Source organism: Moschus berezovskii, chromosome 22, assembly GCF_049115385.1.
Source record: "Moschus berezovskii isolate FMDL1 chromosome 22, NW_MosBer_1.0, whole genome shotgun sequence".
In the NCBI taxonomy this organism is placed as follows: domain Eukaryota; kingdom Metazoa; phylum Chordata; class Mammalia; order Artiodactyla; family Moschidae; genus Moschus; species Moschus berezovskii.
Genome location: NC_142481.1, coordinates 1,309,478 through 1,331,948, shown reverse-complemented (window position 1 = coordinate 1,331,948; position 22,471 = coordinate 1,309,478). Strand labels below are relative to the sequence as shown.

The window sequence follows — 22,471 nt, the reverse complement described above, 5'->3', positions numbered from 1 at the left end:
ACATACTTAGAGGTCAAAGACATTTATGATACACACCTACAAGTAATATTTTGCACTATTGCAATGCATATACCTGAAAACAAACACACTTTGAAGGACTAAACTCAAAGTGGCAGGCTGATGAATATTCCCCAAAGACAACTGGGTGCTCATCTTTGGAGCTCATAAATATTACTTTATATGTTCAGAGAGTTTGCCAACTCGATTAGGGATTTGGAGATGAGATTACCCCAAAAGTTTGTTTGTCCGGAGGTGTATTCCAAAGTGTCCTCATAAAAGACAGGTAGAGGAAGGCGATTTGATGACTGAAATGCTGCACTGCTGGTCTTTGAAGAAGGAAGTGGTCTTCAGCCTTCAAACACAAGGAATGCAGCTCTAGACTTTGGAAAAGGCAAAGCCAACAATTCATTCCTAGAGACTCCAGAGAAACCAAGCCCCTAGTCACACTTTGCCTTTATCCCTGTGAAAGTGACTTAGACTTCTGACGTCCAGAAGACTAAAATGATTCATAATGTTTCGTCTGAAACCATCAACTTTGTGGTTATTCATTATAGCAGCCATAGAAAATGAATACAGTTTAGTGACTTGGGCTTAATTACAGATTGCTCCTGCTATCCCAATGAACAACTTTCCCAGGAAATGTTTCATAAACTGAGATGTCATAAAGCAGAAGTATTCCCTTCTTTCTCAAAATTCTGACACACCACTTCAGTTTTCTCAATGAACAGCCATTAATATGGTGTTATGGCTTTTTTCATAAAAGTGATTAAAATACTTCAGAAGTTTCTTTGGATTTCATGAAAACATGTACTAACATGTCTTTTATAAAACCCAAGTGATGTAATCCAAACTTTCAGAAAGCAGGAGATTCTTGTTATAGATCAAATTATGGAAATTATGAAAAAGTGTCAATGTCTGGAAATACACTTTGAATTATTTAAAAGTTAAATGAGGCAGGGTGGGGCTAAGTGTCCTATGTAAAAATAAGTAAATATTTTTATGTGTGTCAAGTATGTTAATTATTAGGAGTATAAAGAGGTGACTAATGTTATGAGAACCTAGACAACTAAAGTCATTCACTGAAGAAAACTGAAGTTCCAACACACTTATTAGTCTTCTCAGATTATTTGGCAAATGAAAACAAAAATGTCCAACATCATGAATTAGTAGGGAAATGCAATCAGATAATAGTCTCTACACTTTTAAAACAGGTAATACTCAAAATACTAACCATAACAACCAACTACTTGTGAGGAATATAGGGGAACTGAATACTGTCAATGGGAATGCAAATGGGGAGTCATTCGTTTTAGAATATGAAACCAAGTGTTCATATAAAGGATTTTATTTACTTGTTTGCTTACTTGTGGCAGGCAAACTGGAAACAAACCACAAAACCCCATCCTTTAACAGATGAATGGATAAAGAGTTAAACGATGGTCTATCCAAATAATATATTTATCAGAAAAAAATTATTCACATTGGCAACTTGGATGACTCTTAAAGTAACTATGCATGTAGAAAGAAAATGACAAATAAAAAAGTAAACATTAACACTCCAGTGATATTAAAGTTCTGGAAAACACTGAGTTACTGAATTGGAGATGTACCCACAGGCCATCTTCACACTAGGGGTGTGCACACAGATGGCATTCAACTTACAGTTGAGGAGTCCCTTACAGAACCAGTTCAGTAAGATGTATTAACTAAGGAGACAGCTCATTTGCTTCTCTTCTCATCTAATCTGAAGGCCTTTCTCTGGTATGAGCATACTGGTGACAAATGAGGTTAGACCTTTGGCTCAAAGCTTTGTCACATTCACTACACACATAGGCGCTCTATGGGTAGTGATGGATATTTGTTATGATGATGGTTCCATGAATGGTTGAAACTTACCAAGTTGGACAATTTAGAGATGTTCTATTCAGTGCAGACCAACTAAACATAAGCTCAATTAAATTTGGATAAAAATTGACTTCACATAAAAATCTGAATCTTTTTGGAAAAGGAGAACTCTCGCAATCATACCTCAAATCCATTATCTCTCTTGGTCTCATGGGAGGGATTCTGTCACAGTAGCAATGAAGACTGGTGAGCAACCAAAGTTATCCAGGAACTCTGTCTGGGTCCTAAAAATCACAAACCTGGACTACAGGATTTCTGCTGTCATTCCCCACTGTCTTCACTGTGCAGTAATGGCCTTAGATAAACGATTTGCAGATGCTATGTGATGCCAAAAGAAGTTCTGTAACACCTGAGAATTTTTGCAAAAACTTTATCATAAACAGCCACGGGAACATTTGTGGATGCAGTTTTAGAAAAGGTGTGTCCCTTCTTGTTTTCTAGTCTCTCAGTTCCTATTAACTCCATGCCTGTTTCTGTAACAATTATGATTCCCACCCAATGTCTGTAACCTAACACTCAGCCAACACCAGCCCCAAGTTGTGGACATTATGGCATGTGGCTCTATTATGGTTGGACCTAGGGAACTTCTTCCCTTGAACAATACTGGGGGCATGATGTGACATCCCATGTGAAAAGACAACTTATGCAGCTCCAAAAAAAAACACTGGTGCTGCTCACAACTATCTTCATCTCAGGGTGACCTGAAGACCTACCAAAAATTCTAATATCTGGTCACATTAGTCCTACAGAACCCTGCAGTCTACCCCAGGAGGCCTTGGACAACAATGTAAATTAGATCAAACTAGACTGAATACTGTTCTCTGCCATTATCATTCCCACTGAAGTACACAAAGTTTGGAACACCCACAAAACTTGTTCCTCTTCATCCTGATAGTCCAATGTGGTTCTTAACAGCAGTCTCAAAGTGAATAAAACCAAAGACGCATGTTGTGTTAAACAATAGTCTTTATTTTTACACAAGTAGTGCAAAATGAGGCAGTTCCCCAAAGGGTGACTTGGAGCTAGAAAATCCATCCTGAGCATAAAATGATCCAATACCACCAAATAATGTAAACCTCTATGAGCTTCCAGCAGAACCCAGACTAGAAAAGCTGCTTAGGTTGTGTCCTATGCAGTTGACAGGACCTAAGAGCATGACATCACCCAAGTCCTCAGGCCACTTATGCTTCCCTCTAGGGGACAAAGGTCTACCTACACTGATCTCACTGTATGTGGATCTGCCACTTGGTAGATGTCCAGTATAAGGATCTGCCACTTGGTAGAGGTAAGGAATGACATGAGGTCTGTCAAGGGCCCTGAGAGGTCACAAAGTACAGCCTAGCTCCTCAAAGTTTCCTAGGAACTGGGTGCCCACAGGCTATCTCCAATTAGGGCTGTGCACACAGATGGCATTCAACTTAGAGTTGAGAAGTCCCTCACAGAGCCAGTTCAGTAAGATGTATTACCTAAGGCAACAGCTCATTCGCTTCTCTCTTCATCTCATTTGAAGGCCTTTCTCTGGTATGAGCGTACAGATGACAAACGAGGTTATACCTTCAGCTCAAAGCTTTGTTACCTTCACTACATTACTCTATGGGCTGTTAGGTTCTGGTGCTCAGTTAGAGCACACATTTGACAGAAAGTATTCCCCCACTTGTTGTGCTGGCACTGCACTTCTGTGGCGTGAACTTTTTGGTGTTAATTAAGTTGGGTGTTTTGGCTAAAGACTTCTCCACATTTAGTGCACTTGTTTGGTTTTTCTCTGGTGTGAACTCAGATGCATAATGAGAGTAGAGTTTTGGCTAAAACATTTCCTACATTCACTGCACTCGTAATACGTCTTTGCTCAAGTATGAATTTTGTAGTGGACTTTAAGGTGGGAGCTTTGCTTAAAGAACTTTCCACATTCACTACACTTGTAAGGTCTTTCTCCAGTGTGAACTCTTCTATGTTTACTGAGGCTGGATATGAACCTAAAGACTTTTCCACATTCACTGCATTCATAAGGCCTCTCTCCAGTGTGAACCCTCTGGTGCTGAACAAGTTTGCTTTTAGTGGTGATGCTTTTCCCACATTCACTACACTCATATGGCTTGGCTCCAGTGTGAGTTCTCTGGTGTACAAGTTGGGAGCTTTGGCTAAATAGCTTTCCACACTCTATACCTTCATAAGGCTTTTCTCCTGTATAAATTCTCCTATGTATAACAAAGTTGGAATTACATCTAAAGACTTTCCCACATTCACTGCACTTGCAAAGCCTTTCTCCAGTGTGGATTCTCTGATGCTTAAAAAGTATGGGTTTACAGGTAAAAGTTTTCCCACATTCGCAGCACTCATAAGGCCTCTCGCCAGTATGGACTCTGATGCTGAGTAAGTCTGTATTTGTGACAGAAGGATTTCCCACATTCACTGCGCTTGTAAGGCCTTTCTCCAGTGTGAATTCGCTGGTGCCATACAAGTACATGTTTGTCACTAAAAGCTTTCCCACATTCACTGCACCCATAAGGCCTTTCTCTAGTGTGGACATTCCAGTGCTAAACAAGTATATATTTATAGCTGAAGGCTTTCCCACGTTCAGCATATTCATAAGGCCTCTCTCCAGTGTGGACTCTCTGGTGCTGAGCAAGCTTGGACTTCTGGGACATTTTCCCACATTCGTGGCATTTATGCTGCCTTTGTCCATTATGAGAAAGTTCCAAAAACTCAGTGTCTTTTTGCAGTTTAATCTAGTGCTGGAAATGGTGAGAGATACCAGGGAAATCCTTCCTAGCCTCATAGCACATAAAAGCCTTCCACAGTGCATGGACTGTGTATCTCTTCATAAAGGCCTTACCCACGTCTCTTCTAAAGAGTTTACCTCCACTGTTCTGCTGAAATTTCACACCTGCCCCACACAGGGTCTGGCCAGGGTTTATTCCCAGGTACTCAGCTACACACACACAACCTTCTATATTCAGGCTACACATCTCCCAGGGAGAGGCCTTCTGGGTGGAGAGATCTATCTTTGAGGTATTTCTCTGTGGCTGCTGCTGCTGCTAAGTCACTCCAGTCATGTCCGACTCTGTGTGACCCCATAGACAGAAGCCCACCAGGCTCCCACATCCCTGGGATTCTCCAGGCAAGAACACTGGAGTGGGTTGCCATTTCCTTCTCCTTCTCTGTGGCACTTCTACAGAAACATTCTGCTCTGAAGTTCTCTGCTTGACCTTTACTCCATGCCAACAACCTGAAACCAGAGATATGAGGAGGAATTTCACATAGATTTTGGTAGAATGGACAGCCCCATCACACATATGTGTCTGACACAGAAGGAATAAAACCATGGGACTATTATGAGGACAAGGGAGCTCAGACAGGTTAGAAATGGACCCCACAAATAGTACTCCTAGTACCTCAGGAAGTTAGTTCACACACCTTTCCCACAAGCGTATCACTCAGTGGACTATACATCTGACCCTCATCACTGCCACCTGGTTCACAAAATTGGCATGTCTCCTGGTTCCTCTCATCCCCTTCTGAACATTCAGAAAGTGCCTGACAAATACAACTCCACTGTACACCCACTTTCCACTGGCAGCTCCCTAGCCCTTTTCTGAAGGATTCCCCACTAAACCTTGTTCTTGACTTTATCCTCAGTCACAACATACAGATCTAAATACCCCTGGTCAGGTTCCACTTCCATACTGCACATTATGTCTCTTCAACAGTTACAATCTTTGTTCACATAACAATCATTCAAAATCCACACCCAGCTGACAGATCTTGGGTAAACTCATCTGACATTCTATCATAAACTCCCCAAATTCCACCACAAAAACCAAGTGAGTATACAGGAGGATCAATAAGCACCAGCCTGACTTTGGTATCACATCTCCTTTTTTGCTTTCCCTCTGCATCAATTTCATAACCACTATCCCATAAATACCTGGACCACATGCTGGACTTTCCCTCCCCCTATCTTCCTGCTGATGACCTTTGTAACAGCCCCCCACCTTCCCTTGTCCCCTAATGGCATCCTGAAGACTCCCCAGCACTCTAGATCTGCAAGTTCAGCCATCCACTGGTCTCTTATACTTGGGAGTCACTGGAACATCTGAGACTCAACACAAGACCCAATTCCTAACCGTCTCACAGAAAGGGGCTCTGCTTGCTGACTTCCCCATCTCAGTTGATAGCACTGCCACCCTTCCAGATGTAAAGGGAAAAAAACGTTTGGAGCCATCTGTGACTCACTCCACATTATAAAATCTAGTCTACTGTTAAAACTTTAAAAACAAATTCAGGAGTCAAATATTTCTCCTACCTCCATATCTATCAGTCTGGTCTAGGCACAACTACTGCTCATCTGGATGATTACAATAGCCTCCTTGCTATCTGCCTGTCTTCCTCTTCCCCAGTCTATTGTGTACTCTGCAGCCAGGGGCAGCCTCTTTAAACCTAAATCACATCACTTTTCCCCTCTGTACCAAAAATTCCACATCTGCCATCATTCTCAGAACAGAAACCCAACTTCTCAGGCTACCAGTTTAGGCCCGACTCTGGCCCTCTTGCTCTCTGTTCTTACCAGACATTAACAAAGACCTACAAGTCCTAAAGCATTCCCACCTCTATCACAAGCTCAAGCATTTGTATGGACTACCCCTGTACCTAAGACAACTTTTCACATCTCAGTCCACTGGCTGCCAAAAATGGGAATCCCTCCATATAACCTCTGGCCTGGACTTGGAAATTTGGATTTAGGGTTTCTCTAGGGTCTCCAGACACCAGGTCCAGGAAGAGTAGCAGCAAAACACTTCCAGAACACCTGACATTCATCGGTGAAGAGTCCATAAAAGATTCTGGTCAATGTGAAACCTGTGAAAAGAGCAGGGCCATGTAACTTTAATTTCCATCAGCAACATAGTCAAAAAAGAATATCAATGAGTGAAACATTTTATATTTAAGGCAAAGAGAAATACTTAAGGATAAAATAAAGCATGTAAAAGATGACACAAAATATTATGGAGTTCTGCCATAAAGTAATTTGGATGTCTTGAGAAAAGGCTTTCCAGAAGTGGAAAATACAAGTGAAAAGTCTATCAGAGTTATGTGCAGTGTGTTTGAGTACCATGTATGAGGATAGTGTGACTGAAGTTCAACGAGACAAAAGGAAAGCAATCATGTTGGTGAGGAAATGGTTGTGGCAGGTCATATAACATTATTATACCCTAGGCTACAAATATAAAAATTAAGTCTTCCTGTATGTACAGCTCTGACACCTGCATTTGATTTTCCTGTTTCTTCCTTGTCAATAACACAACAGGTGACCAGGAGTTCTTATACTTCCCTTTCAAAGTTTACTTTGGTTATGTAGGTAGTTAGAATAGGAAAAAGGAGTCCAGAATGGTGGTGGCTAAAAGATGAAGAAGGGAAAAGCCTGCGAAAATAGAACAAAGGAAGGTCTGAGGACAGGAGTGAGAACCTCAGGCAAAGCAAACAGCCCTTCTGGCTAGCCCAATTTACATAGGGCAGGCTCGGGGGAGGAGAAAAAACATATAAAAAGAGGAGCCAAAACTGAACAGCTGGCTTCTCTTCGTGTTTTTTGGGTCGGCCTGCTCTCACGCCTTGAGGATGTATTTTTCTTTGCTTGCCAAATAAAACTGAGCTGTAACACCAAGCTGTAACACTAATCCATCCACTGCTTCAAATTTTTGCTGTGGCAAGACAGAACCGAGGAAATTACACATTCCCCAACAATTATGTTAAAAATCGTTGGATTTAAAATTTCAGCTTTAAACTCTGATTTGAAGTTATTATTACATTATACAACAGAATTAAAGAACATGTAGTTTTTATTTATATTCTTTGATAAATCCATACGGGTTTTTTTCCACCAATGATCAGAGAGATCATTTGTAAGTCTTCTTGGATTCTAAAACATCTTGATATGGATTCAAAGCCTTGTAACTTATTATCCTTAAAATGATTCGCTTTGTCCCCTTTATAACAAATATTTTAACAAAATATCTTCATCATTTTCTCTTCCGATACCACCAGAGTAAAGACTTAACTTAAATAACTTATAAATAATAAATATTAGAAGAGTACAATGACTGAAAAAGCAAAAACTCTCTAAGTGGGTATGTAATGTAAAACTGTAAATATACCTAGTCCATAACAAGTGTGTAGCAAAATTAACTACAGGTAGATTAAGCATAAACAAGCCATTCAAAGAACTAAGTTAAAATTAGTGACAAGGAATTTAAAAAAAAAAAATAGTAACAAGGAATAAAACAAGACTAAAAATGGAAACGTTCATTTAAGTAAAATAATAATTTTAACATATATGCTACACAAATGTGTGCTGGGTATATCCCAGAAGACATGGCAGGTATATCTACAGTAGCAGTGTTTACATACCAAAACAAAACAAAAACAAAAGAAGTTTCAACAGCTGAATTTATAAGGACATTGTCCTCATATGTTCATACTACAGAATACTGCACAAAAAAGGAAAATAAATGAAGAGCTATGAAAACATGGATAAAGTCATGCCAAGTTGTGCAAATGAATAAAACACATCATATTTATGTGATTCCACTCAGAAAAGAGTTTTAAAACAACGGAGTGATGGTAAGCCATAGTCCTTGAGTAATTTCCACATAGCTGGCAAAATTATCAAGAAAAGCAAGGAAATGCTTCCATGAAAGAAAAGAGATAATACTTTAACTTTTGAGGGACGGGATAATTGTTTTAGAAGAACACCCACATTTATGCAGCTTCTGGAATCCTATTTATACTGCATTTCTTTTTTGTTTTTTTAAATTTGGCTGCATCAGGTCTTAACTGCCACACTAGGGATCTTCACTGCATCATGCTGGATCTTTTCTATATGGTTCAGGAACTCTTGAGTTACCTCATGTGGGCGCAGTAGCTGTGGCTCATGGGCTTAGCTGCTCTGAGGCATGTAGGATCTTAGTTCCCTGTGTGTATGTGTGCTAAGTTGCTTCAGTCGTGTGGACTTTTTGTAACCCCACAGACAGTAGCCTGCCAGGCTCCTCTGTTCATGGGATTCTCAAGGTAAGAATACTGGAGTGCGTTGCCATGCCCTTCTCCAGGGGATCTTCCAGACTCAGGGATCAAACCTGGGCCTTCCACACTGCAGATTCTTTACCATCTGAGCCACCAGGGAAGCCTCCTAATTTCCCAACCAGGAATCAAACCTTCCTCCCCTGCATTGCAAGGCAGACAATTTACCACTGGACCACCAGGAAAGTCCCTATATAGAATTTCTTGGCTTGAGAAGAGAATGAATATTAATTTTAGAGCTGTCTATTGAACTTTACTAGGAGGTTCTCTGAAATTTTTTTCTACACACCTCATATTTCTATATGTGGAAAACCAACCATTTGGGGAAACAATAAACAAATATATGACACTTGTAAGAAAACACTGTTAAGGACGAAGGTACCACAGAATGGTAAGACTTGGCTGAGGGACTTCCCTGGTGGTCCTGTAACTAGGACTCTGTGCTCCCAATGTAGGGGTCCCTGGCTGGATCCCAGGTCAGGATCCCAGCCACATGCCTCAACCTGCATGCCACAAAGAAGACCTGGTGCATCCAAATATATGAATAAAAAGAAAACATTTTTTAAAAATGAAGAGTTGAAAGTGAAAGTGAAGTCACTCAGTCGTGTCCGACTCTTTGCCACCCCATGGACTGTAGACTGCCAGGCTCCTCCGTCCATGGGGTTTCCCAGGCGTTTCCTTCTCCAGGGGATCTTCCAGGCCCAGCGATCGAACCTGGGTCTCTGGCACTGCAAGCCAACTCTACCGTCTGAGGCACCAGGGGCTTCCTCAATAGCTCAATGGTAGAATCGGAGCACCTACCAATGCAGGAGGCGTGGGTTCCGTCCCTGATCCGGGAAGATCCCACCTGCTGCAGAACAACTAAGCCTCTGTGTCACAAATAATTAGCCTGTGCTCTAGAGCCGGGGAGCCACAACTACTGAGCCCAAGCCCTAGAGCCCCGGCTCTGCAACGAGAAGCCTGAGAACCACAATGGAGAGTAGACCCCACTCCCTGCCCTTAGAGAAAGGCCAGCGCAGCGACAGCAAAATAAATTTTAAAAAAACACAGCTGGCCGAGGGGCCCAGAGGTCAAAGCATTTACCTCAGTTGTACTCATCAACGCAGCCGTCCCAGCCGAGTCGGTAGGCGAAGAAGGGGCCTGGGCACGGTGGCTCCTGTTCCAGCCCGGAGACAGATTCTGGCCGAATGGAGCCCACGCTGAGCCTCAGATCCGCCTCAGGACAGCTGTACCAACGCCTACCCAGCTCGCTATACCTCAAGGCGGCCCAGGTTCCCAAGATCACCGCTAGGGAACCGATTTCACCAAATGTGAACTGAGTTCACAGAAAGTCACTTGCGGTTGACGCCTGAAGGCCCGCCCAGATGCGGTCCTTTAGAACCAAAGTGCCTCTCTTCTGATCCTTCATTGATTCTGTGCTGCAGGAGGCGGCGCACTGCCTTCCGGGTAATGTAGTTTACGGAGTTCCAGGCCCTGGCAAGAGGCGGTGCTGCCCACCTCTGGGAAAGTTCAGCCTTTATTAGAGGGTTGCCGGAAGGGGTGTCCCTAGGCTCTGAGTACTGGGGCGGGGTTTCACGCGTCTGAAAGGCGATGCATCCAGATTTGCGTGTAGTATACTCTGTGCCGATCACGAGAGGTACAGAGACAATATTTCAGATGGTCCCCATACCTACAAAACCAAGTAGGCACAAGATACCAGGCTGTATCGTGGGGACGACAGAGGATGAGATGGTTGGATGACATCATAGACTCAATGGACATAAGTTTGAGCAAGCTCTGGAAGATGTTCAAGGACAGGGAAACCTCGCATACTGCAGTCCATGGGGTCACAAAGAGTTGGACACGACGGATCGACAACAACTAGGCTGTCGCGCAGACACACAGTGCATCCATCCATAGTTCAGGTCTAATAAATGGTGTCCTGCTGCTCTGCAAATACATGTAGCCTAAGCATTAGATTCAATTTATAACTTTCACTGTGGTAGGTCAGGGTAAAGCAAGCAAAGATTAAAGACAGGGCCATGATGGGCAAGACAGGAAGGCGGACTTCCATGCTGGTCCACTCGTTAAGAATTCACCTGCCAATGCAGGGAATATGGATTTGATTCCTGGTCTGGATATATTCCACACATCACAGGGCAACTAAGCCCTTTCTCCACAACTACTGAGCCTGCTGGCCTAAAGCCCATGCTCCACAGTCAGAAGTCACAGCAATGAGAAGCCCTGCAATGAGAGTAGCCCCCCCCCGAACCCTCATTAGAGAAAAAGCACACACAGCGGAGAAGGCAATGGCAACCCACCCCGGTACTCTTGCTGGGGAAAACCCGTGGACAGAGGAGCCTGGTGGGCTGCAGTCCATGGGGTCGCGAAAAGAGGGACGCGACTGAGGGACTTCACTTCCACGCATTGGAGAAGGAAATGGCAACCCACTCCAGTGTTCTTGTCTGGAGAATCCCAGGGACAGAGGAGCCTGGTGGGCTGCCGTCTATGGGGTCGCAGAGTCGAACACGACTGAAGCGACTTAGCAGCAGCAGCACACACAGCAAGGAAAATCCAGCATGGCCAAATAAAATTAATAAATTTAAATATATATATATTTCTTTTTTCTGTCTCTATACAAATGCATGTGTGAGTATGCACACACACACACACACACACACACACACACTGATGGGTTGTTTTGCTGGAAATCCCAATATATCATGGAACTGAATACTTAAAATAGTGAAATGATAAAGTTTATGTTGTGTATTTCACCGCAAAAATTCCCTAAGAACTTTTATGACACAAAGATGTAGGATAAGGACACTAGAAAATTCAAGAAGAGAAAAATCTAGAAAAATGTCAGTGGAAGCTGTGTATGATGCAAAAGGTTCAAAATTTTTTATTCATAAAGAATTCATACAAAACTGAATTTCAGTTTAGTTTCAACTTCAGTTCCCACTTTAAATAACATTTTCAGTGATAGTGAGAACAACAAAAAACCACCCACATTTGCTTACAAACAATGCACCTCTAATACATAAGAAAGCCTTGCTTATTTTTATTTGATGTCATTCCTTTGCACACATATAATAAAAAATATATTTATGAACTTAGTGAAAATGCATATAAGAATACCTGTAGGATTTCTTTTATATAAAATTCTAGAAAATGTAAACTACAATGTCTACCTGGAGATGGCAACTTGGGTAGGGTTGGTGCTAACGGAAACTGTAAATTATGGACATGTTCATTATCACAACTTTGGTGATAGTCCCACTGTGTATACCTATGTGAAAATACAGTTTACAATTTTAATAAATTGAGTATGCCAATACCTCAGTAAAGCTATTAACATATGTTCCATATAAAATCAGGATCTCCTGTTTCTCTAAATGTCTCATATCAGACAAACTTGTATCGACAATCAGCACCCTTCCCCATGTTTTAGGCAGGTCAATTCTGATTCCTTCTCAAGACAGAAGAAAATGCTCACAAATGCTTCAACATGGGGACATTATTCTAAGCTAAATAAGCCAGCTGTAAAGAGATGAAAAAATGTATGATTACACTTATGCAAAGTATCAAATCAAATTTATAGACAAGAATGTAAAACAGAGGTAGACAGGAGGGTAGGGAGGGAGAAGAGAGAGATGTTGTTTAACGGGTACAGAGTTTCATTTTTGCAAGATGAAAAAGAATTCTGGAGACTAGATACTAATTTTTAAACACACTACACTGAACATTAAAAGGTAGAGGGTAAATTTTGTTACATGTGAAAGTCGCTCACTTGTGTCTGACTCTTTGCAGCCTCATGGACTATACAGTGCATGGAATTCTGCAGGCCAGAATACTGGAGTGGGTAGCTTATCCCTTCTACAGCAGATCTTTCTGACCCAGGAATCAAACCGGGGTCTCCTGCATTGAAGGAGGATTCTTTACCAACTGAGCTATCAGGGAAGCCCTAAAGTCGCTCAGTCATGTACAACTCTTTTGCAACCCCATGGACTATAAAGTCCATAGAATTCTCCAGGCCAGAATACTGGAGTGAGTAGCCTTTCCCTTCTCCAGCGGATTTTCTCAACCCAGGGATCGAACCCAGGTCTCCTGCATTGCAGGCAGATTCTTTACCAGCTGATCCACCAGGGAAACCCAAGAATACTGGAGTGGGTAGCCTATCCCTTTCCTAGCAGATCTTCCCAACCCAGGAATCAAATCGGGGTCTCCTGCATTACAGGTAGATTCTTTAGATTCTTTACCAGCTGAGCTACCAGGGAATCCCAGCGTTGTTAGATGTATTTTACTACCATCAAAAAAAAAGACGTTCTCAGGGATAGATTAGGGCAACTTGCTAACCTTTCTCCATTTGCAATACTCCCTCTGGTGTGAACTTTTTGGTGCTGAATGAGGTAGAAGTTTTGGCAGAACATATGTCCATAATTGCTGCACTAAGGTCTTTCTCCATTGTGAAATCACTGACATGTAATCGGGTTGGAGTTTAAGCTAAAAACTTACATTCACTGAAAAGGTTTGCCTCTAGTATGAACTCTTGATGTCTAAAGTGGGGAGCTGTACCAAAATAACTTTCCATGTTTGCTGTACTCAGAAGTGAACATAGCCCAACAAAACTCATAGGGGCTTCTCCAGCACCTATGAGTTAGGAGTTTGGAGTAGTACTTCATTTACCATAGCTTCTGTACTTATATGGTCTTTTGTTTTTTAATTGAAGCATAGTTGATTTACAGTGTTTCAGGCATATATCAAAATGATTCAGTTTATATATAAAATTCTTTCCTATTTTCCATTATAACTTACACGATATTGAATAGTTTCCTGTGCTACACAGCAGGCCCCTTCATAAGGTCTCTACCACTGAACTCTGCTTCATGAGGTTGGAGTTGTATCTAAAGAGTTCCCCACATTCACAGCACTCATAGTGTCTTCAGTGTGAATCTTCTGGTGATGAACAAGGTGGGACTTCCTAATGAAGGCTTTGTGACATCTGCTGCACTCGTAAGGCCTTTCTCCAGTGTGGATTTTCTGATGCTCAACAAGTATATGCTTGTGGCTAAAGGCTTTCCCACATTCTCTGCACTCATAAGGCCTCTCTCCAGTGTGATTTCTCCAATGTTTAATGAGGTTGGAGTTGTACCGAAAGAATTTCCCACATTTACTGCACTCATAAGGCCTCTCTCCACTGTGAACTCTCTTATGTCTAATGAGTCTGCAGTGGTACCTAAAGGCCTTCCCACATTCACTGCACTCATAAGGCCTTTCTCCGGTGTGATTTTGCCAATGTTTAATGAGTCTGGATTTGTACTTAAAGTGTTCCCCACACAAGCTGCACTCATAAGGCCTTTCTATAGTATGAACTCTCTGATGTCTAATAAGGGTGGACGTGTACCTAAAAAATTTTCCACATTCACTGCACTCATAAGGCCTTTCTCCGGTATGAACTCTCTGGTGTTTAATGAGTGTGGAATTGTACCTAAAGAATTTCCCACATTCATTACACTTATAAGGCTTTTCTGCAGTATGAACTCTCTGATGTCTAGTGAATGTGGAGCTGTACCTAAAAAACTTCCCACATTCAATGCATTTATAAGGAGTTTCTCCAGTGTGAACTCTCCCATGTCTTATTAGTCTATAGTTATACCTAAAGAATTTTCCACATTCTCTGCACTCAAAAGGCCTTTCTCCATTGTGCTTTCTCTGATGTTTCATGAAGTTGGCATTGTACTTAAAGAATTCCCCACATTTGCTACACTCATAAGGCCTTAATCCAGTGTGAACTCGCTGATGACTAATGAGCGTGGAGTTGTACCTAAAACATTTCCCACATTCGCTGCACCGAAAAGGCCTTTCTCCAGTGTGGATTCTCTGGTGCTGAACAAGGTGAAACTTTCTAATGAAGGCCATCCCGCATATGCTGCACTCATGAGGCCTTACTCCAGTGTGGATTTTCTGGTGCTCAACAAGTATCTGTTTTCGGCTGAAGGCTCTCCCACACTGAGTGCACCTGTAATCACTCTGTTCATGACCAAAGGCCTCCTGGCACTCAGTGTCCCCATGTGGCTGCCCCACACCATGAGGGGCCAGCTGCTGCAGAAGGCCTGTGCTGCCTGGGAAGGGCTTCTCATCTCCGCTGCAGGTCAAGGTCCTCTCTCCTGTGTGAACACTGCTGTTGGTCACAAATGAAGGCTGACCCTCAGCCCTTCTGCAAAGTTTGTCTCTAATTGCCTTCTGGTGCTGGAAAAGGTCTGCTCCACAAATGTACAGTCCTTCATCAGGGTACATTCCGTCATGCTCAGGCAAGGGCAAAAGATCTCTGGAGAGTGGGCCACACATGTCACTGGGCTGGGCCTTCCTGGAGGATGGATCTGGCTTTGCAGTCCTGACCTCTGACATCCCTAAAGAAACACCTTGCTCAGAAGAGGCCTCCTCACCCTGGGCTCCATGCCAATAACCTGTAACCAGATAGATGCTAGTAAAGTGCATGTTGATTTTGATGGAAAGGACAGCCCCATCAGAAATATGTGTGTATCACACACCCAAGACCAGAACCAAAGAGAAGATCTGCTGTGCAGAGATGGACCTGGGGAGCTCCCATGATGAGACAGTCCTGTCAACAGGTAAAGACTGAAGGAAGAGTTACTCTTTCAGTTCATTGGGGATGTTATGATAAAATTATAAGCTGACTGAATTATAATGAACAGAGGTTAATTTCTCACATTTCTAGAGGATGGAACCCAGAGACCAGTATGCATTTTTCTAAGTCACAGACTTCTCATTGTGTCCTCACACATGGTGGAAGGAGCCTTGAAGCTCTGTGGGGTCCCCTCCTTTTCTTTTAATCTTTTGGGCTGAGCTGCATATCATGTGGGAGCTTAGTTCCTCCAACAGGAATCTAACTCAGGCACTCTGCACTGGAAATGTGAAGTCTTAACCACTGGACCACCAGGGAAGTCTCAGTGGGGGCCCCTTTTAAAAGGGCACTAACCTCATTCATGGGAAATAGATGGGGAAACAGTGTCAGACTTTTTTTTGGGGGGCTCCAAAATCACTGCAGATGCTGACTGCAGCCAGGAAATTAAAAGACGCTTACTCCTTGGAAGGAAAGTTATGACCAACCTAGATAGCATATTAAAAAGCAGAGACATTACTTTGCCAACAAAGGTCCATCTAGTCAAGGCTATGGTTTTTCTCGTGGTCATGTATGGATGTGAGAGTTGGACTGTGAAGAAAGCTGATCGCCGAAGAATTGATACTTCTGAACTGTGGTGTTGGAGAAGACTCTTGAGAGTCCCTTGGATTGCAAGGAGATCCAACCAATCCATTCTAAAGGAGATCAGTCCTGGGTGTTCATTGGAAGGACTGATGCTAAAGCTGAAACTCCAATACTTCGGCCACGTCATGCGACGAGTTGACTCATTGGAAAAGAGTCTGATGCTGGGAGGGATTGGAGGCGGGAGGAGACGGGGGCGACAGAGAATGAGATGGCTGCATGGCATCACCGACTCGATGGACATGAGTTTGAGTGAACTCCGGGAGTTGGTGATGGACAGGGAGGCCTGGCGTGATGTGATTCATGGGGTCGCAAAGAGTTGGACATGACTGAGCAACTGAACTGAACTGAACCTCATTCTTAAAGGCTCTGCCCTCACGACCTAATCACCCCAAAGACCCCATCTCCTAATACTGCCACCTTGGGCATGAAGTTTTCAACACATGGAATGTGTGGAGACACAAACATTCAGACCCATAGCAGGCCTCCAAAACAGTCCTCTGCAAAGGGCCTCCACCACACCCATAGCTATGGGTGACAGGTGAGCAATATGACAAAGATGGTACCCAGACCTTGAAACATCTGATACAAAGGAGATGCTAAAGTTCTAGCACTATTTAAGGATACATACATGCAGACCTCAGGACATCTTACATATAGAGCAGTGATATGGAACATGTGACAAGTGAGGGTCACAAAGGTGTGGCTGGAGGGTGACAGAAGAAATAAAAATTGGGAAGAAAAGGAAGAAACGAGGTATGGCCAGCGGTCATAGCATCAATCAGTGGTGAACACAGAACAAGTTCCCAGTTCTGACATGGCACCATTTCCCAGGACCTCACACCGAGCCTGGGTAATTCTGAGTGTCTCCTGGCATAGATGCAGTAATGACCACACTATCAAGCACCCAGGGTCCTCCCTCCTGCACCAGGTGAGCACTGATGTGGCATCAGAAAGACACCAGTCCTACATGAAAGACAGAAAAAGGAGGGGCCAGCATATGTCCAGAAATTCAACACAGGACATCTGACATGCTAAAATTCTAACAGCTTCACAGGGGAGACTGCAGAAGCAATAATGGTCCCAAAATTCATAACTTGGTTGGTGCCTGAAAGAAATGTCAGCAAGAGGAGGGGAAGGCCTGGGGCAACAAGAGCCCAAGCATCTAGTCTGATAACCTACCAGGGACAAGCCAGGTCAGAGGGGGTCTCAGATAAAATTTAGATTTCTGACTCCTGAGCCCTGTCGTGCAAGTTCTCAGAGTGGAAGAGATAGGGTTCTGTGGGGAGAACAGTGACACTGTACACATGATCCAGCCCCAGCACCAACAGCACACGTACCAGGACACCAGGAAAGGAAGGTCTGTGTGGGGAGCACAGAGCTGCCCCTGGGAAAAGGGGTAGAACAGAGTACAGCCCAGAACACTGGGTGAGTGTACAGAGCTTACCCAGGGAGGTCACGAGTGCCAAGTTCTCTGTCATCACAGCATGATACAAGTGTCTCTGAGCTTCATCAAGGAGGCCCCACTCCTCCTGGGAGAAATATACAGCCACGTCCTCGAAGACCACACAGTCCTGCCAAAATCAGAAGAGTCTGGTTCGTGAACAGCTTCTTGTTTTAACTTAAGTTTTGTGGATTCTGTATTTATCTATTTGCCATCCATTAATTACAGGGCTAAACTTAAGGCCAAATTTGTTCACATCTCCCTTGTTTCCAGAGCTCATACTCTGAACTAGCTCCTGAACTAACTCTCACTCACCAGGTCAGTATTTCCCCTGCCCTAAATCAGTCCAGAGCCAGGTACCAGACAGCTAGAGACAGCTCCCGTACTCCAGGTACACAGAATTATCCAAACTAGTCATCCCTAAGCCTTCTGTCCAACCCTCCCCACATTTCCCCTGAAAATCCAAAAAAGACTCTGACCGCTGGTTTCCCCAAACTGGTGCTCGCACCTGCTAACCAAGTCTGGTGATTCCCCACATGACCCTGGATTACACAGTGTGCCTCCTCTCAGAAAATGTAAGCAATGAAACTGTCCTGAAATGTCATTGGCCTCTCTGTGTTACCACTCATCACCACTCACTCACTTCCACAAGTTAATATCCTCTGGGTACAACCACTGAAGCATGTCCCTCTCCAGGACCTTCACCCTCCCCCTACACCTCTGTCCCCACTCAGCCTCCTCCCAGATGTCTCACCCTCAAGATACATCCTAGGGGCATCAGTGCCTGCTCTCTCCTCATGACCACGGATCCCTGTGTCCAGTACACAGCAGAAAACAAATCACCACGTAGACTGTGGACTGCCATGCATGGCCCTACCCCTATCCTGCTGGACAATTTCCCTGGGGTCCCTCCCCCAAATGCTGACCCTCAGACAAACTCAGATTTGTCCTTGTCTTTATAAGCCCAGTGCCAAGGCTCAAGGCCAACCGTTCACTCTCCTCCTCACTGCACCTCACTTGTAGGACTGCACCTTCCTGACAACTCTGACCCCTCCATGGTGACAGCATCACAGACACCCCAGCCCACACCACAGGCACTTCCTTCACCTCCTTACAGGGCGCTCTGCACATGGAGTCCAGGCAGTGAATGGCAAATGCATCCAACATTTAATGCAGTCAATCCTGCCCCTGAACACCAAAGTCCTCTAAGCCCAGGGCCCACCCCAAGCCCTGGAGGCACACCCCAGAAGGTCTCCCCATAGGGCCCTGTTTCTTGCTTCCTCTCTAGCCATCCCACCTGCATGAGACCTCATGTCCCCTTAGCTCTCTCCCTCTTTTGCACTGCGAGGACTGTCCCACAAGCAGTCAACACCTTCCTCTCTCTTCATGTGAAGCCCAGGCACACAGACCTCTCCAGTCACACTCCCACTTGCACCCTAAGTCTAGAGACTCTCCCAGCTAATCGCTTTTCCATCCTCAATATCCATCTCCTTCCCACCCTGGCCTGAAGACTTTCTCACACCTACACCCTGCTGTCACACAGACACTTTGCTTCCTCACCTCTCTCGGTGATGCCCATCACCACCAGCCCAGTATCCAACCCAGAGACCTACTACTCGGGCCCTTCACCCTCACTCCTTGTCCTCTAATGGCATCCCCACCACCAACTAGAAATGATACTGCCTAAATATTACCTGCAGCTTTAACCTAATCCAACCCAAGGCCCCTGTGCTATGGCTGTCTCCACCTTGGATCCTTCCCCTGAAACCCAGACTCTGTGTGAAAGTGATTCCCTGGGGTCCCTCCCCCAGATGCTGATCCTCAGACAAACTCAGATTTGTCCTTGTCTTTATAAGCCCAGTGCCAGGGCTCAGGGCCAACTGTTCACTTTCCTCCTCACTGCATCTCACTTGTAGGACTGCACCTTCCTGACAACTCTGGGATACCTACCCTCGGGAATCTCTGGAACATCTGTGACATGGACAAAAACAGACTCTTCTTATTCCATTTGGAAAGTCTCCCTACAACTAGAGTTGCTTCCTCATTTTATCTGATGAGGTATCCATCCTTCCTAACAAAGCCAGAAACCTGGGGTCTTCCCTGATTCTTCCTATCAGCCTACCTCTTTGAGTCCCTCATTCTCCATTACATAAAATATGGACAACACATCATTGTAAACCACCTAAATATATGATATTTAAAAATATGATAAAAAAAAAACATGGGCAGCTCTATCCCTACCTTCACAGCCACCACTGAGGTGTAGCCCCCACTAACATACACATGGATCATTGCAGAAATTCCCCTCATATCTCCCAGCCTTCATGCACACCTAGTCTGTCTTCTACTCTGCAGTCACAGGGAGCCTATTAAAATCTGAGACATGGCACCTTCTTGCTCTGCTTCAAACCTTCCCTACCTGCCCTCAACCTGAGGGTTAGAGAACCAGGACCTCAGGCTATTAGTCAAGGCCTGATACCTGTGCACCCCTGTCCCAGCACCCCATTCCCACCAGATATGACAGAACCAACAGTTCCCTGCATATTCCACCTCAGTATCATGTGCAACTGTCTGGACATTCTAAATCCTGTGGCTAGGACTCCCTACCACACCTTCCCCCATCAGCTGTCAGCAATGAAACCGCTGACAAATCTATAACCCAGGACTAAATATAGGATCCTGGGCATGGTGAGAGCACATGGTCTACAGATGCAAGACAGAAAATAGGGACAGAAGTCGTGCGACACTGCCATTCCTCAAGGGCATATATATCAGGATGATAAAACTATCATGTTGATAATTATGACTCACCTGTACAGGACTCATGAGCATCTCTACCACTGCCATGGGGCCCTGGGGGAAGAAAGAAGTCATGAGATATGGACAATAGTGCTAGAATCCTACAGCAGAGATGGAGCTCCACCTCTTCCTGGCCCTGGTGTAACAGGACCTCTGCCTGTCAGTCTAAGCTCAGGCTTCCCTGATAGCTCAGTTGGTAAAGAATCCGCCTATAACACAGAAGTCCCTAGTTTGATTCCTGGGTTGGGAAGATCCCCTGGAGAAGGGAAAGGCTACCCACTCCAGTATTCTGGCCTGGAGAATTCCACAGACTGTATATATAGTCCATGGGGTCGCAAAGAGTTGGACACGACCGAGCATGCCAGAAAACAGTACTGCCTCTTACTAGGTGGCCCTGGAGAAGGACTGAGCCTCCCTGAACTTCAGACAAAAGAAAATTCTACTGAAGATAAGAATTATTCCAACCTCAGAAGACTCATATTGGTATCTAACAGAAGGAGAACATACCAAGTATCAGCTATGACTGTCCATAGGAACAATAGTTTTATATGTATTTTCAGGCAATCGAAGTGGTATAGTTTTGAAATTTGGGGTCTTTACATTTTTTCAGGCTCTCAGAAGATGACATACATAAAACTTTACCTTGTAAGCAAATATATAGAGGTAAAGCAATGACAAGCCAATTACAAAGTGTTCACAAAGTTTTTACTAAGTGAACAGGCTCATTTCTAATTGCCTGTGTATTTAGAGGAATATTGATTAATTCTTGGTTAATTTTCATACATTCTTAAGTTAATGAGTCATTGGGAGGGGCTGAGCAGGCAGGTCAGCTACTAGTCCATTCAGCAAGCAGGCCTACTTAGTAAATAATCCTCAAAAGGGAGCTTGCTGGGAGCCCTTGACTGAAGCAGAGGCTCATCCCTCCTGCCCTGAGGGGTGAGGTGGGTGTAGGACCCACTGGCCACACCAGCCTGGTTGATCTTTCCCTCCTTCCATCGGGGAGGCAGTGAGGGTCGGCAGAGCCTGCCACTGGAGAATGCACTCCAGCACCCACAGCAGGCTCCACAGAAGCGAAGCTCTTTATCTTGAAGACAGAGGTCAGAATCCCTCCTCAGACAGGTACGCTCTCCTGGAAGGAGCATCAGGGATGCTGGCACCCAGCCTTCACGTCCTGCCCTCCTACTCTAAGCCTCCCTCTCCCTCACCACAGGGCCCATCTCAGGCAACAAGCTTATGACCCCCCTCCTCAATCTGATTCCCACGCCATGCTGGGCCAGTCCACATCCTCCTAGCCACACATGGAGCATCAGAAAGTCCTGTAGACTCTACTGACGAAACCTACCCAGAGTCTTATCCCATCTCCAATGTCCCGCTACCTCCCTGGCCCAGCCTCTCCCAAAATTCTCCTGGGGTCTACAGCACCTCCCACTCTTCCTGCCTCCATTCGCATTCTTTTCTCCCAACTTCTAACTCTAGACACGGTTCTCCCAGTCCCACCTCCTACTCAACAACCTTCCATGGCTCGCATCTGCTCGGGTTGCCATTTCAGGTGAGGCACCCCGTTTCCTTCTGTCCCAGAAAAAAGTGAACCCAAGTTTCCCCAAGGCTGCCGACTAGGGGAGGACCTGCAAGCCCTGCACCGTCGCCCCCGAAGGAACTCTCTCCCTCACCCCAGCCCACTAGCTGAAGGGCGACCCCTCACAAGGCCGCCCTCAGTTCTGGACTCTGGGGCTGACCGGCAGGGACCTGAACGGGCACCCTTCCGTCCGGATCTGGGACTCGGAGTCGGGCCAGGTGGGGGCCCGGGAGACGCAGCACCCACCTCAGGCGACCTCGGTCACTGGCCGGTGGGAAGAACTGGGCCGGGAGATGGGGCGAGTGGGGCGGGAAGGAGGACACCGCCGACAACTACGGGCTCAAAGGGCCTCAGAGCCGATTCCGGATAGCGGGGACAACTTGTCTCCTCCCGCTTTTCCGCTAGGTCACCT

General features: G+C 44.7%; 1 protein-coding gene and 1 pseudogene across 1 annotated transcript; both read right to left on the bottom strand.

Moving 5' to 3' along the window:
- Positions 1 to 2,865: 2,865 nt before the first annotated feature.
- LOC148774246 (zinc finger protein 671-like) lies at positions 2,866 to 6,214 on the bottom strand (annotated as a pseudogene).
- On the bottom strand, positions 5,099 to 20,558 carry LOC129546376 (uncharacterized). The gene is made up of 4 exons (XM_055411274.2): positions 20,496 to 20,558; positions 17,688 to 17,814; positions 10,057 to 15,422; positions 5,099 to 6,759 (listed from the first exon to the last, which is right to left on the bottom strand). The coding sequence occupies exons 1-3, from the start codon at positions 20,556 to 20,558 to the stop codon at positions 13,840 to 13,842; spliced, it is 1,773 nt and encodes a 590-aa protein (XP_055267249.2). The 3' UTR covers positions 5,099 to 6,759; positions 10,057 to 13,839.
- Positions 20,559 to 22,471: the final 1,913 nt, after the last annotated feature.